Source organism: Lagenorhynchus albirostris, chromosome 8 (genome assembly GCF_949774975.1).
Source record: "Lagenorhynchus albirostris chromosome 8, mLagAlb1.1, whole genome shotgun sequence".
Taxonomy (NCBI): domain Eukaryota; kingdom Metazoa; phylum Chordata; class Mammalia; order Artiodactyla; family Delphinidae; genus Lagenorhynchus; species Lagenorhynchus albirostris.
In genome coordinates, this window is record NC_083102.1 from 96,921,957 (window position 1) to 96,939,594 (window position 17,638).

Genomic DNA, 17,638 nt, shown 5'->3' on the forward strand with positions numbered 1-17,638 from the left:
GAGCCGACGCCCTTTGTTCCCAGACTTCACTGTTCGTGTTAATCTGCAAGTTTAATCAAGGCGCACATGTTCCCCCCGCTCCCTGCTTTAGGCCACCTGGTGGCTTCCTGCGTAACTTTGGGGGCCAGGAACACTTTTTCTGGAACCACGCCTGGCCAAAGTCACTTTACCAAACTTAGAACCCAGGGCCGGGCGGGGCTCCCAGCGCTGGGGCTGAGAGTGGGTATGGGGCCCCTTCCAAGACGAGGCCTGCCCGGGGCGGAGTGGGGGGCAGTGGCAGGAAGAGCAAGGGGCCCGAAGGCGGTGTAGCCGGACCAGCGCTCAGAGCCGCTTCCTCCGTGTGGGCACCTGGGGAGCGTTTTCCGGAATCTGTGAGCACGCACAAGATGCGTCATTTGCGTGGGAGCCCACTTGAGCTCAGTCTTCTAAACACCAAGAGCATCCACTTTTCAAATGCTTAGTATACCGAGGACCCGTGGCTTCTGTCAGTCAGGTGAACAGAGAGAGAGGTATCGGAGGCAGCGCAGCGGTAGCCTCCGTGGCAGGCAGCCTCTGGTCTTTCTGTGGAGAGTCCAGCCCTGCGCGCCCCCGGCGGCTCACGTGTCTCCACGAACAGCGCAGAACCCTTTGCGTGCTGACGAAGCTGAGGGCGCTTTCTGAGGAAGGGCTGGCTCTCTCACCTTCTCCTTGTCTCGCCGTTCATGCTGGAGCTGCCCCAGCACTGCAGAGACAGCCCGGTGAGCCCGGCAGCCTGTCCTCACGGGCAGGTGGGGAGGTTGAGGCCCAGAGGCCTGCGGCTTCCGCAGTGGGTAGCAGGTGGTTCATTGAGCTCTATTTAAACGTTCAGCATTGAGATTTCCAGTAGTGGTTTTTTTTGAATAAGCTTTTTTACTAAAAAGTACACAGATCATAATTATACAATTAAATGAGTTTTCACGAAGTAAACACAGGATGTTCAGCCTACCCGCGTGGGCTTCCTTCCTGCCGGCCTCCTCTCTGCGTGGGTGTCCTTTGTCCCCCAGCCCTCAGGTCTCCCTCTGGGGTCCAGGCACACCTGCACTCACACCATGTGTGCCCATGCACCCATCACATACATCACACACAGCACACGTACGTACGTCACGTCACACGCGTGCACACACTCCACACAGCACACACGCTCACATCCTCACAGACACTTCACGCCCACGAGCGTGCACACTAGACGCTCACAGCACACGCACTCCCCGCGCGCACTCAGGCACGCGTCCTCTGCTGGTTTCTGCCTCAGGGCCTCCGTGCCGGGTCAGTTCTCTCCTGCTGCTGTGACAGGTCACCACGACAGCTTCAGCCACACAGACTTACTGTCTCTCACGGTTCTGTAGGTTCGAGTCCACCGTGGGCCTCACTGGCTCAAATCAGGGTGCGGGCCAGCGGCCTTCCTCCTGAGACTCCGGGGAGAAGCTGCTTCCTGCCTTTTCCAGCTTCCCGCGGCCTTCCTCCCTCCACGGTCACAGCCATGGTGGCATCTCTGACCTCCTGTTGTTGCAGCTCCGTCCGGCCCCTCCCCGTCCACACCAGAGGGCCCAGGGCACACGTCGAGCCCCCTCAGATAGCCCAGGGCGTCTTCCTGTCTCAGGGTCAGCTGCCCAGCAACCTCCAGCCCCGTTGCCACGTCACCTGGCACGTGCACCTGGGGTTTGGACGGGGGCATCTTGGGGCCATTATTGTGCTCACTGCACACTCCCCTCCTACTGCCAGAAACGTCCTCTTTCTCTCCCTGTCCCCTCCCCACTCCCACGTTTTCTGATCCCTTTTCTCTTAAAGCTTCGCTTGCTGGGTGTGATGGTGCCTCGGCGTCCCTTCTCGTCTGTGTCACATGGACCTTAGGTCATCTCTTTGGTGTTGCCCAAGTAGCTGCTGTGTACCAGGTCCTTTGCTGGTCTGAGGGTCTCAGGCACCCTGAGGCCCCATGTCTGTCCTCGGGGAGCAGCCGTCCACGTGTGGAGCCGCCGTCCACATGTGGAGCCTGGCTGGGTCCAGGTTGGGGCTCAGACCTGCCAGCTCTGATCGTGGCTTCTGCCCTCACCAGCTGTGTGGCATGGGGCAAGTTGCATAACCTCTCTGATTCAGTTGCTCATCTAAAAGTTGGAGCAGTGGTGATGCCTGCTGGGATCAGAGAAGACAAAGTAGCGCAGCCCCTAGGACGCTGCCGGGCGTGGTACCACATCTACCAGTGGTGCTTCTCTTGTCCTGGCCATTGGGGGCCCTCTCCAGCCCTGCCACGTGCCACATCCTCTGAGAACCGGAGCATTGTCCCGCCTCCTGCCCAGCCCTGCAGCAGATGGTGCATCTCACAAGACCCCCAGGAGGAGCAGGCACGGGTGCAGCCCGAGGGGTGCACCCCAGGGGCCTGGCCGGCTCTGCCCATGAGGGCCTGCAGGCTCCCCACCGCCAGGGCTCTGCATCTGCTGCTTAGAGCTTGGACACTGGACTCAGTGCCCCCTCCCTCACGTAACCAGAAGTTTCTGTGTTCTGCACTTTCTGCACAGACGACTCTTCCACAAAGGTGGACATGAAGGAGTCCTATGAGACGGAAGCCAGCACTTTGTGAGTACCCCGCCCCCTTCAGGAGCCTTCCAGTGAGTGGGCTCCCCAGGGTCACACCAGTGACATCATCACTCCACTGAGACCCTGCTAGGCTGAGGGTCCCTTCTGGGTCCTTCCCTGCACGTGTCTTTCTCTATCCGGCCCAAGCCCCTCCCTCCATGACAGGCCCCCTCCTCCTCTCAGACCCTGGCCCTAACTGGGCCCCCATGGGGGGTCGAGGGTGCAGGCACGGGGCAGGGCTGGGGGGCCGCCCACCCACGGCTCGGCTCGCGTCCTTGCAGCTCCTTCCCCGAGTGTGCGCATGCAGGCGGCGTGTCGCCCTTGTCCTTCTGCACGCAGACGGCGCCCCACGCCAAGACGGTCAGTGAGAGCGAGCTGAGCGCCACGGCCGCCGAGCTGCTGCAGGACTACATGCTCACGGTACGCTGCCCGCCGCCGCTGCCGCCGCCGTCAGGAGACCCCGGCCCCAGAGAGCCCACGTGCTCTAGCAGGCCTGTGCTGGGGCCAGCGGCGCCTTGGGGTTAGAACCTCCTTGCGGGGGTGGGGCAGGGCCAGGGAGGGGAGGATGAAGGCGTGCTTCTCTGTGGGTGGGGCTGGGGGTGAGCGTGGGCGCCTTGCTTGCAACTGGGCCTCACTGCCTTTCCCACCAGGTCAGTCTTTGGGGAGGGCGTGAGTTGGCCAAGGCCTGAGCATGGGGGCTGCTCTGGCCTCCGGGGCTGGACCACAGGCCTGTCCCTGGGTCTCTGGTGGTGGACGGTAGTGGAGGACCGGGTCACTCCCTGGAAGGGCCAGATGGGCCTTGTCATCACTCAGCAGATTCTTTTACCCCCATCCCCCGACCTCACGTGATGTTCTCATTAGAAACTCGGTCAGCTGGCTGAGCATCACTGTGGGCTCCAGGGCGCTGGTCGCTGCCCCCCGGCAGTGGTGTGCAGACGCGCCCTCTGCCCGCTTGCGGGCAGCCTGGTCAGCCGCGCCTGCAGATTAGGGCGGATGGTGCGGGCTCCTCTCTCCCCTGCCGGCCGGAGCCGTGGAGCTGCAGGTCCTCTGGGGTCTCGTGGCGTGTGGGCAGGGGGGCGGCAGCGCCGGTCACCACCCCGCCCCGGGCCCGGCTCTCTCGGCAGCTGCGCACCAAGCTGTCGTCGCAGGAGATCCAGCAGTTCGCGGCGCTGCTGCATGAGTACCGCGACGGAGCCTCGGTGCACGAGTTCTGCATCAACCTGCGGCAGCTCTACGGGGACAGCCGCAAGTTCCTGCTGCTCGGTGAGCGCGCGACGGACGGGGGCGCCGTTAGGAATGGGACCAGCCAGCGAGGCCTGAGTGATGCGGCTGGGAGGGGCCTGTCCCAGTGACGGGTGGGGACCTTCCCCCGGGGAAGCGGGAGGGGCCCCACGGGAGCTAGACTGAGGGTGAGGTGGGCGCCGCGCTGCCTGGCGAGGGCCGGGGGAGGCTCTGCAAGGAGGTGGCGCTTGTGCAGGTTTGGGAGGCGGGGCAGGTGCTTGCTGGGCGGGGGAGTGAAGACGCCATTCCCGGTGAAGGGCAGCCTTAGCCGAGGCCCGAGAGCTTAGCACGCGGAGTCAGCACGGCGGGCGGGTGCTCAGGGCCTGCCACGGACAGGGCCCTGGACGGTTGCCCAGGCGCGCGAGGCCGGTATCGCCTCTGCTTTCCCCATGCTGACCCCGGAGAACACGGCTGGTTGACGGTGGCTGGTGGAGGCTCCTGGGTCCTGGGCTCTGCCCCCAACGGTCCGATGAGGGTGCACTGCTCATGGGGGTGAAGGGCTGGAGGTGGACCTGCTGCATCCAGTCCGAGCTCTTGCTGACCCCACTGCACCCTGGAGTCAGGCGCCACCCGACGCTGGGGTCCACAGCCCCTGTTCGTACTGTCCTCACATAGGAGGGGGTCTCTGTCCAGGAAGTGGGTGGTCAGCCGGGCGCCGGGAGCACAGCTGGGCGGCGGGGCCCAGTGCTCGGAGCCCTGCGTCAGCCTCCCCTCCCCTCCCCTCCCCTCCCCTCCGCTCTCTCCTCTCCTCTCCTCTCCTCCATCTGGAAACCTGTGCAGTGGGGCTTCTGTGAGGACTGAGGGGAGTGACGCGAGGGTGTGGCTCCCGGCCCACGCCTGCCCCGCTGCAGAGGCAGGGCCAGGCCAGAGGCAGGCGGGTGGTGGGGTGGCCCCCCCGGGCTGTGGGCTTTTGTGCGGGAGCCGCAGGGTCAGGTGTGCCATGTGTGTGCAGGTCTGCGGCCCTTCATCCCCGAGAAGGACAGCCAGCACTTCGAGAACTTCCTGGAGACCATCGGGGTGAAGGATGGCCGCGGGATCATCACCGACAGCTTCGGCAGGTACCGCCGGGCCATGAGCTCCACCTCCACCTCCACCTCCAACGGGAACAGGGCCGCGGGCAGCTCTGACGACCAGTCCGCGCCCTCGGAGGGGGACGAGTGGGACCGCATGATCTCGGACATCAGCAACGACATCGAGGCGCTGGGCTGCAGCATGGACCAGGACTCGGCCTGATGGCGCCGGGACCCCGCCAGCCGCTCTCCCCGCGTGGGGCCCCGGGCGCAGGTGGCTCTACTGTGAAGGAGGCACCCTGGTGCTGGGGCGGAAGGCCGCACTGCGCCCCCCTGCATGCCACCCTGCCTCGGGAGGGGGTCTTGTCAGCCAGATCCCGGACAGCTGTCATTTTGCACATGACGTTTCTATTGAAACTCTCAGAGACCTTAAAAGAAGTTTACCGCAATGTGAATAATTTATCTCTGCTTGCTAGCGTGTTCCTGCTCCAGTGGGGTAGGAGCCGGGGTGTGCGCTCTGGCCTCTGTCTCAGACCCGCATGCCCAGGCTGGGCACAGTGGGCTGGGCGCTCGTGCCCGCTGCCTAAAGGGAGGGCCTGATTTGGGGTTGTGGACACAGGACAGAGAGCAGGTGTCCTAAGCACATGTGGACGTGAACATCAGGCCCCCGCTGGCGGGACCTGGGCACTGGGCTGTCTGAGGGACGCTGGCTGTCCTCCTCCCTCCCCCAAGCCCCAGTCCCCGGCTCTCATCCACAGTCATAGTGGTCTCCATAGCAGACCTGCACACCACCGCTTCGCTGGAAGCGCCGTCCCCACCCTGAGAGTGCGTCGTCTTGGAGCCCAGGGTCGCCGGTCGTCAGGAAGGCCAGTGGGGGCACTGTGCCTGCCCCTTCAAGGCCCTTTGCCTCGTTCCCCCCTGGGCCCAGCCCCTCCTGTGCCCTTAGGACATGGGGAGGCAGTGGTGGTGACCCCAGGGCAGGGCCGTCGGGTTGCAGGCTGGGGCCTGGGCACTGCTGTGTGGGCGTGGGAGGGCCCAGCTCCAGGACTGCTTCCTCGCCCGCAAGACGCCTGCGCGTTGCTGCGAGGCCCCTGACCGCGTGTGCGGGAAGCACCAGGCTCAGCAGGGTGGGTACTTGAACCCGCAGGAGGGAGGGCAGGGCCGTGGGCTCGCAGTGAGGTCGTGAGGGGACCAGGCAGGGGTCTGCAGCCCGCTAGGCTCCCCCTCTTCTGAGGGGCGGGGCAGGATGGGAGGAGGGGTCTCACACTTGGCTCTGGTCCTGGCTCTCCTGGAGCTGGTTGTGGGCCTGGGTTGGGCAAAGCTAAGGGAGACCGTTGGTAGGTGTTGTCTTTAGGCATGTGTGCAAATCGACCTGCCCTGGAAGCATCTGGAACAGCTAAAGATAGCCACCTAGTCAGGGGCCGGCACCTCCACAGCCCCCCCCTGGGCTTGCGCGCGGAGAGGACCTGGTGTCCCAGGAGTGTCCTGTGGCCAGCCAGGAACTGCTCTTCCTCTCTGGGGGCTCCACCCACACATGGCCTCCCACTTGGTGGTCTCCCTCTTCTGTCCTGGAGCGTGGCTCCCACCCTGCGGATCCCTGGCCTTTGTAGGAGAGAGGAGAGGACACGGGGAGGATGGTGACTCCTAGAGCTGGGCCGTGGTGAGGGGCCAGGAACTCTGGGGCATGAACTGCTGAGTCCCTGAGCAAACGCTGCCTTCCTGCAGCTGCTGCGGCTCAGGGCCCCTGCAGAAAACTCTGAGCCCCTGCGTCTGGGGAGTTCCTTCTGGAAACTGCAGTCCCCAGGCCCACACCTGGGGCCGCAGCCAGGTGACCGGACTGCCCGCAATCTCTGGGCAAGTTGGGCGCCCTGGGACGTGGGGGAGGGACCACCACCCTCTGGGACTTGGGGGAAGGACCGCCACCCTCCTTGGGGCCTGCGTGGCTTCAGGAAGCATCTTCACGCTTCCTCCAACCCGTTGAGCCAGAGCCTGCGCTGGGGGAGCCTTTGGAGGAGCAGAGGCGGTGAGGGGACACCGGTTTATTGAGCAGCAGAGCTTGGGGGCAGGGGTGGAGCCAGGTCTCTGGTCAGCAGCTACATTGTCAGCTCCTGCAGAAAGCGCACAAAGAGAGGGTCACGTTGTGTGAGGCCACAGCGGAGACGGCAGCAAGGCGCCTGCGAAGGGGCCGGCCACTCACCATGATGGCGTTGACGATATCGCTCTGGTTGTCCCTCAGGGCCCGCACGGCCTTGGCCCTTGACACGTTGGCCTGCGCCATCACTAGCTCTATGTCCCGAAGTTCCAGCCCCGTCTCGTCCACCTGGAGCGGGGCAAGCAGGGAGGTGCTGTAGCGGTCCCCTCCCCCGGGAAGAGGCCCCCAGCAAAGCTGCCCCCTCGCGGGGCTGGGCCCTGTGCCCCTGGGCCTCACCTCCTCGTCGTCGTCCTCTTCCTCCTCCTTGCACTCTGGTCTCACCCTCGGCCCCGGCGCTGACTCGGGGACCAGGGCGGAGGGCTCCGAGGGTACCTTGAACTTCTCAGCCGCAGCTCTGTGCACCTGCTGGGACAGGTCCTCGATCTGCAGCACAGAGCACAGCTGTCAGCCGAGCCCACGCCCCCAGCCCCCGCCCCGCGCCCACGGCCGGCCGGGTGGACCTTGGCCTCGCCGAAGACCACGTAGGTGTCCGAGGCCGGGCTCTTGAAGACATCAGGTTTGGCGATGACAAAGAGGATGTTCTTGGACTTCTGGATGGTGATCCTGGTGACCCCCTGGATCTGTCGTAAGCCCAGCTTGGACATCGCCTGGGGGCACAGCGGTCTCAGGCCCAGGCAGCAGCCCCAGAGGTCCCCGGTGGGGGCTGGGGGAGGGGGAGGCGGCGCACTGCCAGGATCACGAGGGCTCTGCCACCGACTCCCGGGGACCCTCTGTGGACCCCCCCAGCTGGCCCCCCGTGTGTACAAGAGGGCATTGGTCCCAGGCTGAGAGGCCACGTCAGTTGACAGCCCAGGCCCAGTTACTTGCACGAGGTGTCCCGTTACTGCCTTTACCCAACGGGCCCCTGCCAATGGACTTCATCGGCCGTGGGGTGCGAAGGGGTCCCCTTAACGCAGCCAGCCCCAGTCCTGGGTGCTTGGGTTGCTGGCCAGCCTAGTCCCTCCCGGGGGGGGGGTAGGGTCCCAGCAGGGCCCCAGCCCACCTTTCGGGCCTTCTTCTCACTGCGGCTCTGCTTGACTTTGGTGACGGTCTCCTCGCTCCCGCCGCCTGCCGGGGCCTGAGGAACAGAGGGGTCTGAGCACCCGAGGGTGGGGCGTGGAGCCCTCCCAGGGCTGTACGTGCCCCCGCGGTTGGGCACCTGGGCTGGGCACTGCGCGGTCCGTGGTCCCGAGAGGTCCTGTTCCTCCAGCTCGGCCGACGACTCCCCGTGGCTGTCCGAGTGCTGGCCGGAGCCCGGAGCCTGCGGCGAGTCTGAGGACAGGGCAGGTGTGAGGGTGGCCTCCGCCTCTGGACAGGGGCCTGGGGGCGAGCAGCGCTGGCTCTGCACCAGGGGCTGGCGTCCCCGCCCCGTGCAGCCCCCAGCTCAGGACACTGCTCCAGCCTGGATCCCCCTCACCTTCTTCCAAACTGTCCTGGTCATCCTGCTGCTTGGCGGCTGGGAGCCCTCGAGGTCCGGCTGGGCTCCGGAGCCCAGAGCCAGGAGGCACTTGGCAGGGGGGCGAGATCCTCGAGGCCAGGTCTTTGGCATGGGTAGCCCCCTTGGGGGCCGCCTTGGGGCTGAGGAGTGGGGAGTGGGGCGGGAGGCTGACCTGCCCGGCCCCGGGGGGATTCTTGGTCCCTGAGAGGGCAGCCACCGCCCGCTGGGCTCTTGCCCGTGGTGGTGGGAGTCCCAGAGAGCCCAGGGGCTCCACGCCCTCCCCCAGGTCTTCCCCGGGGACCTGGCAAGGGCAGGGGGCAGGGGGTGCCACGGGGGGTGGGACTGTCTGCATGAGGACACCAGGAGCAGAGGACTCAGCGCCCTGGATGCTGGCTTGGGGTGCACAGGGCAGGCCCCCTAGGGGGCTTTGTGGAGGCTGCGGCGGGGAGGAGCTGAGGACTCCCAGGGCTGCCCGGACCTGCTGTCCGCTGTGCAGGCCCCTCACGGGCTCTGGCTGCCTTGAGGGCAGTGGAAGTGCCAGGGCAGGATCTTTGGGACAGCTCCCTCCCAGCCTGGGTACAGCCCCTGATGGAGACTCTGGGCAGGAGCCCAGCCCGGCCTCTGCGGCCACAGCCACGGGAAGCCTGGGCCCCAGGGCGGCCCTTCCCTCCTCCACTGGGCTTGGGGGCCCCACCTGGCCAACCTCCAGGCTGGCAGCAGGACATGGCTCTGGGCTGCAGACGACTGCCTTTAGAACTCCATGCCCCTGGTTCTCAGCCCCCGGGGCCTCCTTTAGGGGCGAGCTGGGCTCAGCTCCATCACCCCCATGCCCACGGGCATCAGGACAGGCTCCCTGCTCAGGTGCCAAAAGGCCCTTGGCTACTTCCTCCCCTCTGGAGTCAGGCTCTGGGGGACCTGGGGCCTCCGTGGCCGGCTCAGGTGTGTCTGGGGCCTCCGTGGCCGGCTCAGGTGTGTCTGGGGCCTCCGTGGCAGGCTCAGGTGTGTCTGGGGCCTCCGTGGCAGGCTCAGGTGTGTCTGGGGCCTCCGTGGCAGGCTCAGGTGTGTCTGGGGCCTCCGTGGCAGGCTCAGGTGTGTCTGGGGCCTCCGTGGCAGGCTCAGGTGTGTCTGGGGCCTCCGTGGCAGGCTCAGGTGTGTCTGGGGCCTCCGTGGCAGGCTCAGGTGTGTCTGGGGCCTCCGTGGCAGGCTCAGGTGTGTCTGGGGCCTCCGTGGCAGGCTCAGGTGTGTCTGGGGCCTCCGTGGCAGGCTCAGGTGTGTCTGGGGCCTCCGTGGCAGGCTCAGGTGTGTCTGGGGCCTCCGTGGCAGGCTCAGGTGTGTCTGGGGCCTCCATGGCAGGCTTGGAAGGGCATGCATCTCCGTCCAAGGGTATCCGAGCATCTGCAGCTGGCTCCAGGCCACCCAGATGGATCTGATCCAAGGCCAGAGAGTCTGATCCTCCAGTGTGGTCTGGGTCCCTTTTCTCAGGCGCTGGCCTCAGTTCCAAAGTCTTGCCTCCTTTCTGTTGGGCTGTGGTGGCCATGGGCTCTGTTCCTAGGGTGTAGCCTGTGTCAGCCTGCAAGGCCTGAGGGCTGGCCTTGGTGGCAGATCCTTGGCCAGAGGGGAGGCCTGCATCCTGCAGGGGCAGGGATGCCATCAGGTCCACTTCTTCCGACTGGGGTTCAGGGCTGGCCTCGGAGGCCAATTCCTGGCCCGAAGGAAGGCCTGCATCCTGCAGGGGTGGGGATGCAGTCAGGTCCACTTCTTCCGACTGGGACTCAGGGCTGGCCTCGGAGGCAGATCCCTGGATTGAAGGAAGGCCTGCATCCTGCAGGGGCGGGAATACTGTCAGGTCCACTTCTTCTGGCTGGGGCTCAGGGCTGGCCTCAGAGGCAGATCCCTGGCCAGAGGGGAGGCCTGCATCCTGCAGTGGCAAGGATGCTGTCAGGTCCACTTTTTCCGACTGGGGTTCAGGGCTGGCCTCAGAGGCCAATTCCTGGCCCGAATGAAGGCCTGCATCCTGCAGGGGTGGGGATGCAGTCAGGTCCACTTCTTCCGACTGGGGCTCAGGGCTGGGTTCGGAGGCAGATCCCTGGACAGAGGGGAGGCCTGCATCCTGCAGGGACGGGAATGCTGTCAGGTCCACTTTTTCCGGCTGGGGCTCAGGGCTGACCTTGGAGGAAGATCTCTGGACTGAGGGGAGGTCTGCCTCCTGCAGGGGCTGGAATGCTGTCAGGTCCACTTCTTCTGGCTGGCGCTCAGGGCTGGTCTCGGGGGCAGATCCCTGGCCAGAGGGAAGGCCTGCATCCTGCAGTGGCAAGGATGCTGTCAGGTCCACTTCTTCTGGCTGGCGCTCAGGGCTGGCCTCGGAGGCAGATCCCTGGACCGAGGGGAGGCCTGCATCCTGCAGGGGCTGGGATGCCATCAGGTCCACTTCTTCCGACTGGGGCTCAGGGCTGGCCTCGGGGGCAGATCCCTGGACTGAGGGGAGGCCTGCATCCTGCAGGGGCAAGGATGCCGTCGGGTCCACTTCTTCCGACTGGGGTTCAGGGCTGGTCTCGGAGGCCAATTCCTGGCCCGAAGGAAGGCCTGCATCCTGCAGGGTCTGGAATGCTGTGAGGCCCACTTCTTCCGACTGGGGCTCAGGGCTGGCCTCGGAGGCAGATCCCTGGACCAAAGAGAGGCCTGCATCCTGCAGGGACAAGGATGCCGTCAGGTCCACTTCTTCCGGCTGGGGCTCAGGGCCGGCCTCAGAGGCAGATCCCTGGTCAGAGGGGAGGCCTGCATCCTGCAGGGACAAGGATGCCATCAGGTCCACTTCCTCCGGCTGGGGCTCAGGGCTGGTCTTGGAGGCAGATCCCTGGTCAGAGGGGAGGCCTGCATCCTGCAGGGACAAGGATGCCGTCAGGTCCACTTCCTCCGGCTGGGGCTCAGGGCTGGCCTCGGAGGCAGATCCCTGGACCGAGGGGAGGCCTACATCCTGCAGGGACAAGGATGCTGTCAGGTCCACTTCTTCCGGCTGGGGCTCAGGGCCAGCCTCAGAGGCAGATCCCTGGTCAGAGGGGAGGCCTGCATCCTGCAGGGACAAGGATGCCGTCAGGTCCACTTCTTCCGGCTGGGGCTCAGGGCTGGCCTCGGGGGCAGATCCTTGGCCAGAGGGGAGGCCTGCATCCTGCAGACACAAGGATGCCATCAGGTCCACTTCCTCCGGCTGGGGCTCAGGGCTGGTCTTGGAGGCAGATCCCTGGCCAGAGGGGAGGCCTGAATCCTGCAGGGACAAGGATGCCGTCAGGTCCACTTCTTCCAGTTGGGTCTCAGGGCTGTCCTGGGGGGCAGATCCCTGGACCAAAGAGAGTCCTGCATCCTGCAGGGGGAGGGATGCCATCAGGTCCACTTCTTCCAACTGGGGCTCAGGGCTGGTCTCGGGGGCAGATCCCTGGACTGAGGGAAGGCCTGCATTCTGCAGGGACAAGGATGCCATCAGGTCCACTTCTTCTGGTTGGGTCTCAGGGCTGTCCTGGGGGGAAGATCCCTGGCCAGAGGGGAGGCCTGCATCCTGCAGGGGCAGGGATGCCATCAGGTCCACTTCTTCCAGTTGGGTCTCAGGGCTGTCCTGGGGGGCAGATCCCTGGACTGAGAGAAGGCCTGCATCCTGCAGGGGCAAGGATGCCGTCAGGTCCACTTCTTCCGACTGGGACTCAGGGCCAGCCTCGGGGGCAGATCCCTGGACTGAGGGGAGGTCTGCATCCTGCAGGGGCTGGGATGCCATCAGGTCCACTTCTTCCGACTGGGGCTCAGGGCCAGCCTCGGGGGCAGATCCCTGGCCAGAGGGGAGGCCTGCATCTTGCAGGGGCAAGGATGCCGTCAGGTCCACTTCTTCCGGCTGGGGCTCAGGGCCGGCCTCGGGGGCAGATCCCTGGCCAGAGGGGAGGCCTGCATCCTGCAGGGACAAGGATGCCGTCAGGTCCACTTCTTCCGGCTGGGGCTCAGGGCCGGCCTCGGGGGCAGATCCCTGGCCAGAGGGAAGGCCTGCATCCTGCAGAGGCAAGGATGCTGTCAGGTCCAGTTCTTCCGGCTGGGGCTCAGGGCTGGCCTCAGGGGCAGATCCCTGGCCAGAGGGAAGGCCTGCATCCTGCAGGGGCAAGGATGCCGTCAGGTCCAGTTCTTCCGGCTGGGGCTCAGGGCTGGCCTCGGGGGCAGATCCTTGGCCAGAGGAGAGGCCTGCATCCTGCAGTGGCAAGGATGCTGTCAGGTCCACTTCTGGCTGGGGCTCAGGGCTGGCCTGGGCCTCAGATCCCTGGCCATAGGGGAGGCCTGCATCCTGCAGGGGCAAGGATGCCGTTAGGTCCACTTCTTCTGGCTGGGGCTCAGGGCTGGCCTGGGGCTCAGATCCCTGGCCAGTGGGGAGGCCTGCATCCTGCAGGGGCAGGAATACTGCCGGTTCCACTTCTCCTGGCTGGGGCTCAGGGCTGCCTGCAGCGGCAAACCCCTGGCCTGTTTCTTCCTTCAGGTTCTGCAGAGAGTCGAGGCCCGCCTCTCCCTTCGAAGTGGGGGGCTCTAAGCCTAAGGCAGCGCCGTCTCCCTCCTCCAGGGACTGAGGTGTGATTGTGGCAACAGGTGCTGGTCCCGTGGTGGAGCCTGCCTCTGCTGCCCAGGCCCGAGGGGTCACCGCAGTGAGGCCTGGGGCTTTCTGTGGGACGTGAGGGGCCATAGCAGCAGCGGACACCTGGCCTGGAGCGGGGCCCACCCCCGTTATATCGGAGATGGGTTCCTGGCTCTTGGCAGCCCGGCCAACCTCTCCCTCGGACACCCCAAGAGTGGGCTCGGGGCCCCAGGAGGCGGCCTCACCAGGGCTGTCCTGGAGCAGGGTGGTGGGCTGTGCGTGGGGCTCCCCGCTGTACAGTCTCTCATCGTCACCCCCCGCGTAGGAGGCCGAGTCGGGGTCAGAGGAGGCGGCTGAGGTGTCATCTCGGAAGGCGAAGGCCTCGTCCATGCCCTCAGTGATGGACAGGTCGGACAGCGACTGCAGCGAGGACGCGAACGTGCTGTCGTCCTCGCCCTGCCCGGCCAGGTCCCTGCTGGGGCTGGGGGCTTCCTCCTCGCCCTCCTCCGCCTGCTCCTCCTGTTCTTCCTCGGGGGGCAGCGGGGTCACCTCGACAGCCTCCACCTGGAAGATTAGGCTGCCCTGGAAGGGCAGGAGGGAAGCAGGGATCATCGGGTCGTTGGCCAGGAAGTCCAGCTCGAAGAAGTGGCCCTCCTGGCCCCAGGAAGAGCTGCTGTCTGCCGAGAGGCTGGACTCTGGGGACGAGGTGTCCGGGGTCCCGGCAGGGGGCAGCTCCCTCTCATCGGCCACAGACCCAGGTGGGGAGAAGCCCCAGCCTGAGGGCACATCCAGCCCTTCAGCCGGGGCCTGCAGGCTCACGGAGCAGGATGGAGACGAGGCCCAGCTGTCCCCGTCCGCCGTGATGTAGGAGCCCGAGGGCGAGGCTGGCGGCGAGTTCCCCAGCTCAGCCTGGGCATCCTGGGCCTCCCTGTGGGGCCCGGGGCCAGGGAGCAGGGTGGAGGCTGTCTCGGTCGGGGTGGAGGGAGGGGTGAAGTAGGAATCGGAGTCGGGGGCAGGGAAAGGCACAGGAGGGTCACCCTGAGAACACAACTCGGGGGGTGGGTTCAGGCTGGCGTGCCCACCCTCCCAGTCCCTGAGCTCTGGCAGGGTTGCCCTGGGCAGAGGGGATGCCCGGCACGTCTCCTCGCCCATCACAATCCGGGGCTCCAGGGAGGCTGGGAGAGGACTTTCAGCAGGCCGAACCTCGGGGGGCCCTGGGCTGGGGTCGCCCTCTGCCTGGACTGCCCAGGCCGCGGGGGCGCGTCCCGGCCCTGCATCCCAGCTGGCTCCGTCAGGCGGGGGCCGGGCACCCGGCTTGCTGGGCAGGAACGTGAGCGCTAGGGCACTGGGCTTAGGGGTCAGGACACAGTGCTCCAGCTGGTCCCCCCTCGGGGTGGTAGCCGCAGCCGCATCGCAGGACAGATCTGTGGAGAGAGAAGGGCGTGAGAAGGGCAGGCATCTTCCCTGAGAAGCAGCTCCCAGGCTGCAGCCGTCCCTCCCTCAGACGGGAGTTGAGCACAGGGCTGGGGGCCCGCGGGGGTGGGTGTCCGCTGAAAAGAGAGGTCACGAGAGGGAAAGGCGATTGCTGTGCCTGGGGGAGGATTTCCAAGAGTTCTGACCACGGTGAGCAGCTTGAGGTCTGGCTCTTCTCCGAGGTGCTCAGTAAAGATAAGACCAGCTCCCGTCGCCTCAGACACTAGCCTGCTGACTCCTTGCCCGTAATCTGCGCTGCCTCGGCTGGGCTTGCCAGGAGACGCCTGCTTATGACCCCCCAGGTCAGTGGGCCCCCAGGGAGTAGGAGGCCTGCACTCCACTCAGCTCTGGAACATTCCAGATCTCACGCCTGCTGTGAAGTGGGGCTCTTGCTTCTCTGCCTCATCTCTCCCCTTTCCTCGCTGCCCGCACCCGAGGCCAAGCTGTCGGGGTCTCCCTGGGCTCCATCCCACCCCTGTTCCCAGAGCTGCCACGTGCACGAGGGGAAGCAGGGGCCACGGCGTGTGGTCCTCAGGCAGGACGTCCCAGCTCAGCCAGAGGCCGTGCTGGCAGTGGTGCTGGCCCTCCGGGGAAGCAGAGGTGGCCCTGCCCTGCCCTGTGTGCAGCTGTGGGGGCCTGAGAGAGCGTCCAGCTGAGTCTCCACGGTGGCAGCCACCCCGCAGGGCTGGCAGGCCTGGCTCCCTCTGCCAGGGACATCTGTGGGGCGTCCCACGGCAGTGGACAGGGGCTACCCAGCCCCGGCCACATTCTCTGGAGGGTTCCTGTTCTACCGTGCTCACCCAAGACCTCCCACAATTACAACATCTCCTGTGCCTCAGCTTCCAGTATGCAAAGGGGAGAGTGTCTGCCAGGATTAGAGGGGAGCTTACGCAGGGGCAGCCCCCTCCCCAGGCTGCCCATTGGCTGCAGCAGTGGCAGAACCCGGGCCCTTGGGCCACACTGCTTGGGGTGCTGGCGTGGCCAGGGGGTCCTGAGAAGGGGGTCCTTTGGGTCCATTGGAGTGTGATGAATAGCTAACCCCAGGAGGTGGGTGTGGCAGGCAGGGCTGGGTGCTGGAGATCAGGCTCTTGGCACTGAGCCTGGCGTGGTACCCCTGTGCACCGCACTAGACTCCAGGGCCCCAAGGCAGCCAGAGGGTGAAGCTGGGCCAAGGGGGCAGAGGAAGGGAAGCCAAAGGTCAAAGGCTTTTGTGCCTCATTCAAGGTCGCCAAACAGTCCAAGCAGAGCCAGCCCCACCGGACCCAGAGGGAGGCCAGGCCCCTGGACCCAGCCCTGGTTTCATCCCCAGGGGACTTCTCACCCACAGTCAGGTGCCCTTGGCCCTCCCGGAGCCTCACATGGCTGACCTCCTGCCCGGTGGCCATCCCTGGCTGGTTTTCCCAGGCCCAGGCAGATTCCCTCCCATACTTGCTGACTGAGTCTCTCCAAGGATTCGGGCCTGCACTCCAGGGCTACTGCTCCCCAGGCCATGCTCCCCCAGGGCCTCCCACGTTCCAGACCTCAGCCGGCACCTCCAGCTTCCCCAGGCTCCAGCTCCAGCCCTGTTCCTTCCTCCTGAGCCAGCACCAGTCGCCAGCCCTGAGGCGGCTCTCAAGCATCTGGAGGGGCGGGTGCCTGGTGCATCCCCAGTGGCCGGGGTGCAGTTGACAACCCGCAGCCTCCAGTCCAGAGCTGCAGGGGCCGCGAGGCCCCTTGCTCCCCCAGACAATGGGGTGCGGCAGGGGACCCTGGCGGGGAGCACACGGAGCCCTGGACGCTCGAAGGCCTTCAACTCGCTTCTGGCTCCCGGAGGACATCCCTGCTCCACCCCGCCCTTCCCTGCAGTCCTGAGTGGGGGCCAGAGCTGGGCTAGGATTCCGGTGCCCGGAGGGGCAGGGGACCAAGGAAGGGGACGGAGCGGGGATGGAGAGAGAGAGGGACGGAGAGAGGGCGGGGAGCAGGGAGGAAACGGGGACGGAGATGGTATGGGGACAGGGACGGAGAGAGAGGGGTGGAGAGGGGACGGGGACGACGGGAGGGGTTGGCGGAGACACACGCAGGCGGGAGAGCCCCGCGGCCTCACCTGTGCGGGGCCCTGTTCCGCCCGCCTCCGGCAGCAGCAGCTCGGCGCGGGCAGCTTCCCCCGGCATGGCCTGGCCGTACGCCCGTCCCTCCGTCCCCTGTCTGTCCGTGAGTCCGTCCCGCGGAGCCTGCGCGGCCACCGCCCCTCGGCCGGGGGGTGAAGGGGGTCAGTGGATGACGTCAGCGCCGCCCCGCCCGCCCAGCTCTCTGAGTGAGCGTGCGCGGGCGCGCCAGGCACTGCGGTGCGCCGGGAGCGGAGGGGGTGGGACAGCCTCCTTCCCTCCCCATACCCCACCCCGGCTGCACTCTCCACCCGCGATCCGCGGCCCCGCCTTTCCCGCAGCATCACCCCTCCGCCCCCACTAACGGGAGCGGGGTTCAGGGCCAGTCGGAGGCGTCAGCCCTTAGCCGGGTCGGGAAGAGTCAGAGGGTCTCCAGAATTCGGGGTGCGGGGCCGGGGGGGGTGTTGGAGGTTCTGGGGGGCCGAGCGCTTTGGGGGAGGCGGCGGCGTAGTACCCTTGCTCGAACTCCCGGCCCCCAGCTACCCGGGCAGGGCTCCCCAGCCTAACCCAACGCCTCCATCCAAGAGGAGAGCTGGCGCCGCAGCTCCTCACTGATTGGCTGGTCCTCGCACGTCGGTCTCCGTGGCAACCGCCTCCCGGCTCCATGGCAACCAGAGCTGGCTGGCGGGAGCGCAGCAGGGAAGGTAGGCCTAGCGGAGCTCCGGGCTGACTGGTCCCCGGGGCTCCCCGCGGCTCAGCGCTGTCCCACCCTTCAGCTCTCGGGCAATGGAAAGAAGATGGAGAAACACGCCTTCCTCCATTCTCAGCAACCGCCCCTGCCACACCCCCGAGGACGCAAACCCTCCCCGAGCTTTCCGGAGATGCGCCCTTGCTTCCACGCAGGCCCGCCTGCACTCAGATTCGCCGAGCATCCGCCCTGTGCCAGGCTCCGGGAGACAGACGAACATTGTCACC

At 66.3% G+C, this 17,638-nt stretch overlaps 2 protein-coding genes across 15 annotated transcripts in view; one reads left to right on the forward strand and one right to left on the reverse strand.

Annotated features, from left to right (window-relative positions):
* The window catches only part of CCM2 (CCM2 scaffold protein), a 59,117-nt gene extending 53,788 nt beyond the window's left edge, over positions 1-5,329 (forward strand). For 11 of the 13 annotated variants that reach the window (XM_060157434.1, XM_060157430.1, XM_060157426.1 and 8 more), the window contains 4 exons: positions 2,532-2,589; positions 2,871-3,009; positions 3,451-3,852; positions 4,823-5,033. In XM_060157434.1, coding sequence (XP_060013417.1) covers positions 2,532-2,589; positions 2,871-3,009; positions 3,451-3,852; positions 4,823-4,891 — 668 coding nt within the window. In that variant the 3' untranslated portion in view covers positions 4,892-5,033. Of the gene's footprint in view, positions 1-2,531; positions 2,590-2,870; positions 3,010-3,450; positions 3,853-4,822 lie in introns of all 13 variants that reach the window. The other 2 variants (XM_060157422.1, XM_060157431.1) reach the window with 1 other exon arrangement.
* A 1,579-nt stretch (positions 5,330-6,908) lies between these two features.
* NACAD (NAC alpha domain containing) lies at positions 6,909-16,749 on the reverse strand. 2 transcript variants are annotated; one of them, XM_060157436.1, is made up of 9 exons: positions 16,663-16,749; positions 10,356-14,530; positions 8,489-10,163; positions 8,231-8,343; positions 8,075-8,149; positions 7,533-7,679; positions 7,309-7,455; positions 7,078-7,200; positions 6,909-6,988 (listed from the first exon to the last, which is right to left on the reverse strand). In XM_060157436.1, exons 1-9 carry the CDS (start codon positions 16,727-16,729, stop codon positions 6,974-6,976), a joined length of 6,537 nt encoding a protein of 2,178 aa, XP_060013419.1. In that variant the 5' UTR covers positions 16,730-16,749; the 3' UTR covers positions 6,909-6,973. The 2 variants fall into 2 exon arrangements, with proteins under 2 accessions (XP_060013419.1, XP_060013418.1); XM_060157435.1 differs by having other exon boundaries at positions 8,489-14,530.
* Between the last annotated feature and the right edge of the window lie 889 nt (positions 16,750-17,638).

What these genes read in the sequence shown, in the direction of transcription:
- NACAD (XM_060157435.1), bottom strand. Translation starts at nt 16,729, where the DNA reads ATGCCGGGGGAAGCTGCCCGCGCCGAGCTGCTGCTGCCGGAGGCGGGC. An exon ending in CGGAACAGGGCCCCGCACAG is followed by an intron (nt 14,531 to 16,662) that starts GTGAGGCCGCGG and finishes CTCTCTCCACAG; the next exon opens with ATCTGTCCTGCGATGCGGCT. An exon ending in CCAGGACAGTTTGGAAGAAG is followed by an intron (nt 8,344 to 8,488) that starts GTGAGGGGGATC and finishes CCCTGTCCTCAG; the next exon opens with ACTCGCCGCAGGCTCCGGGC.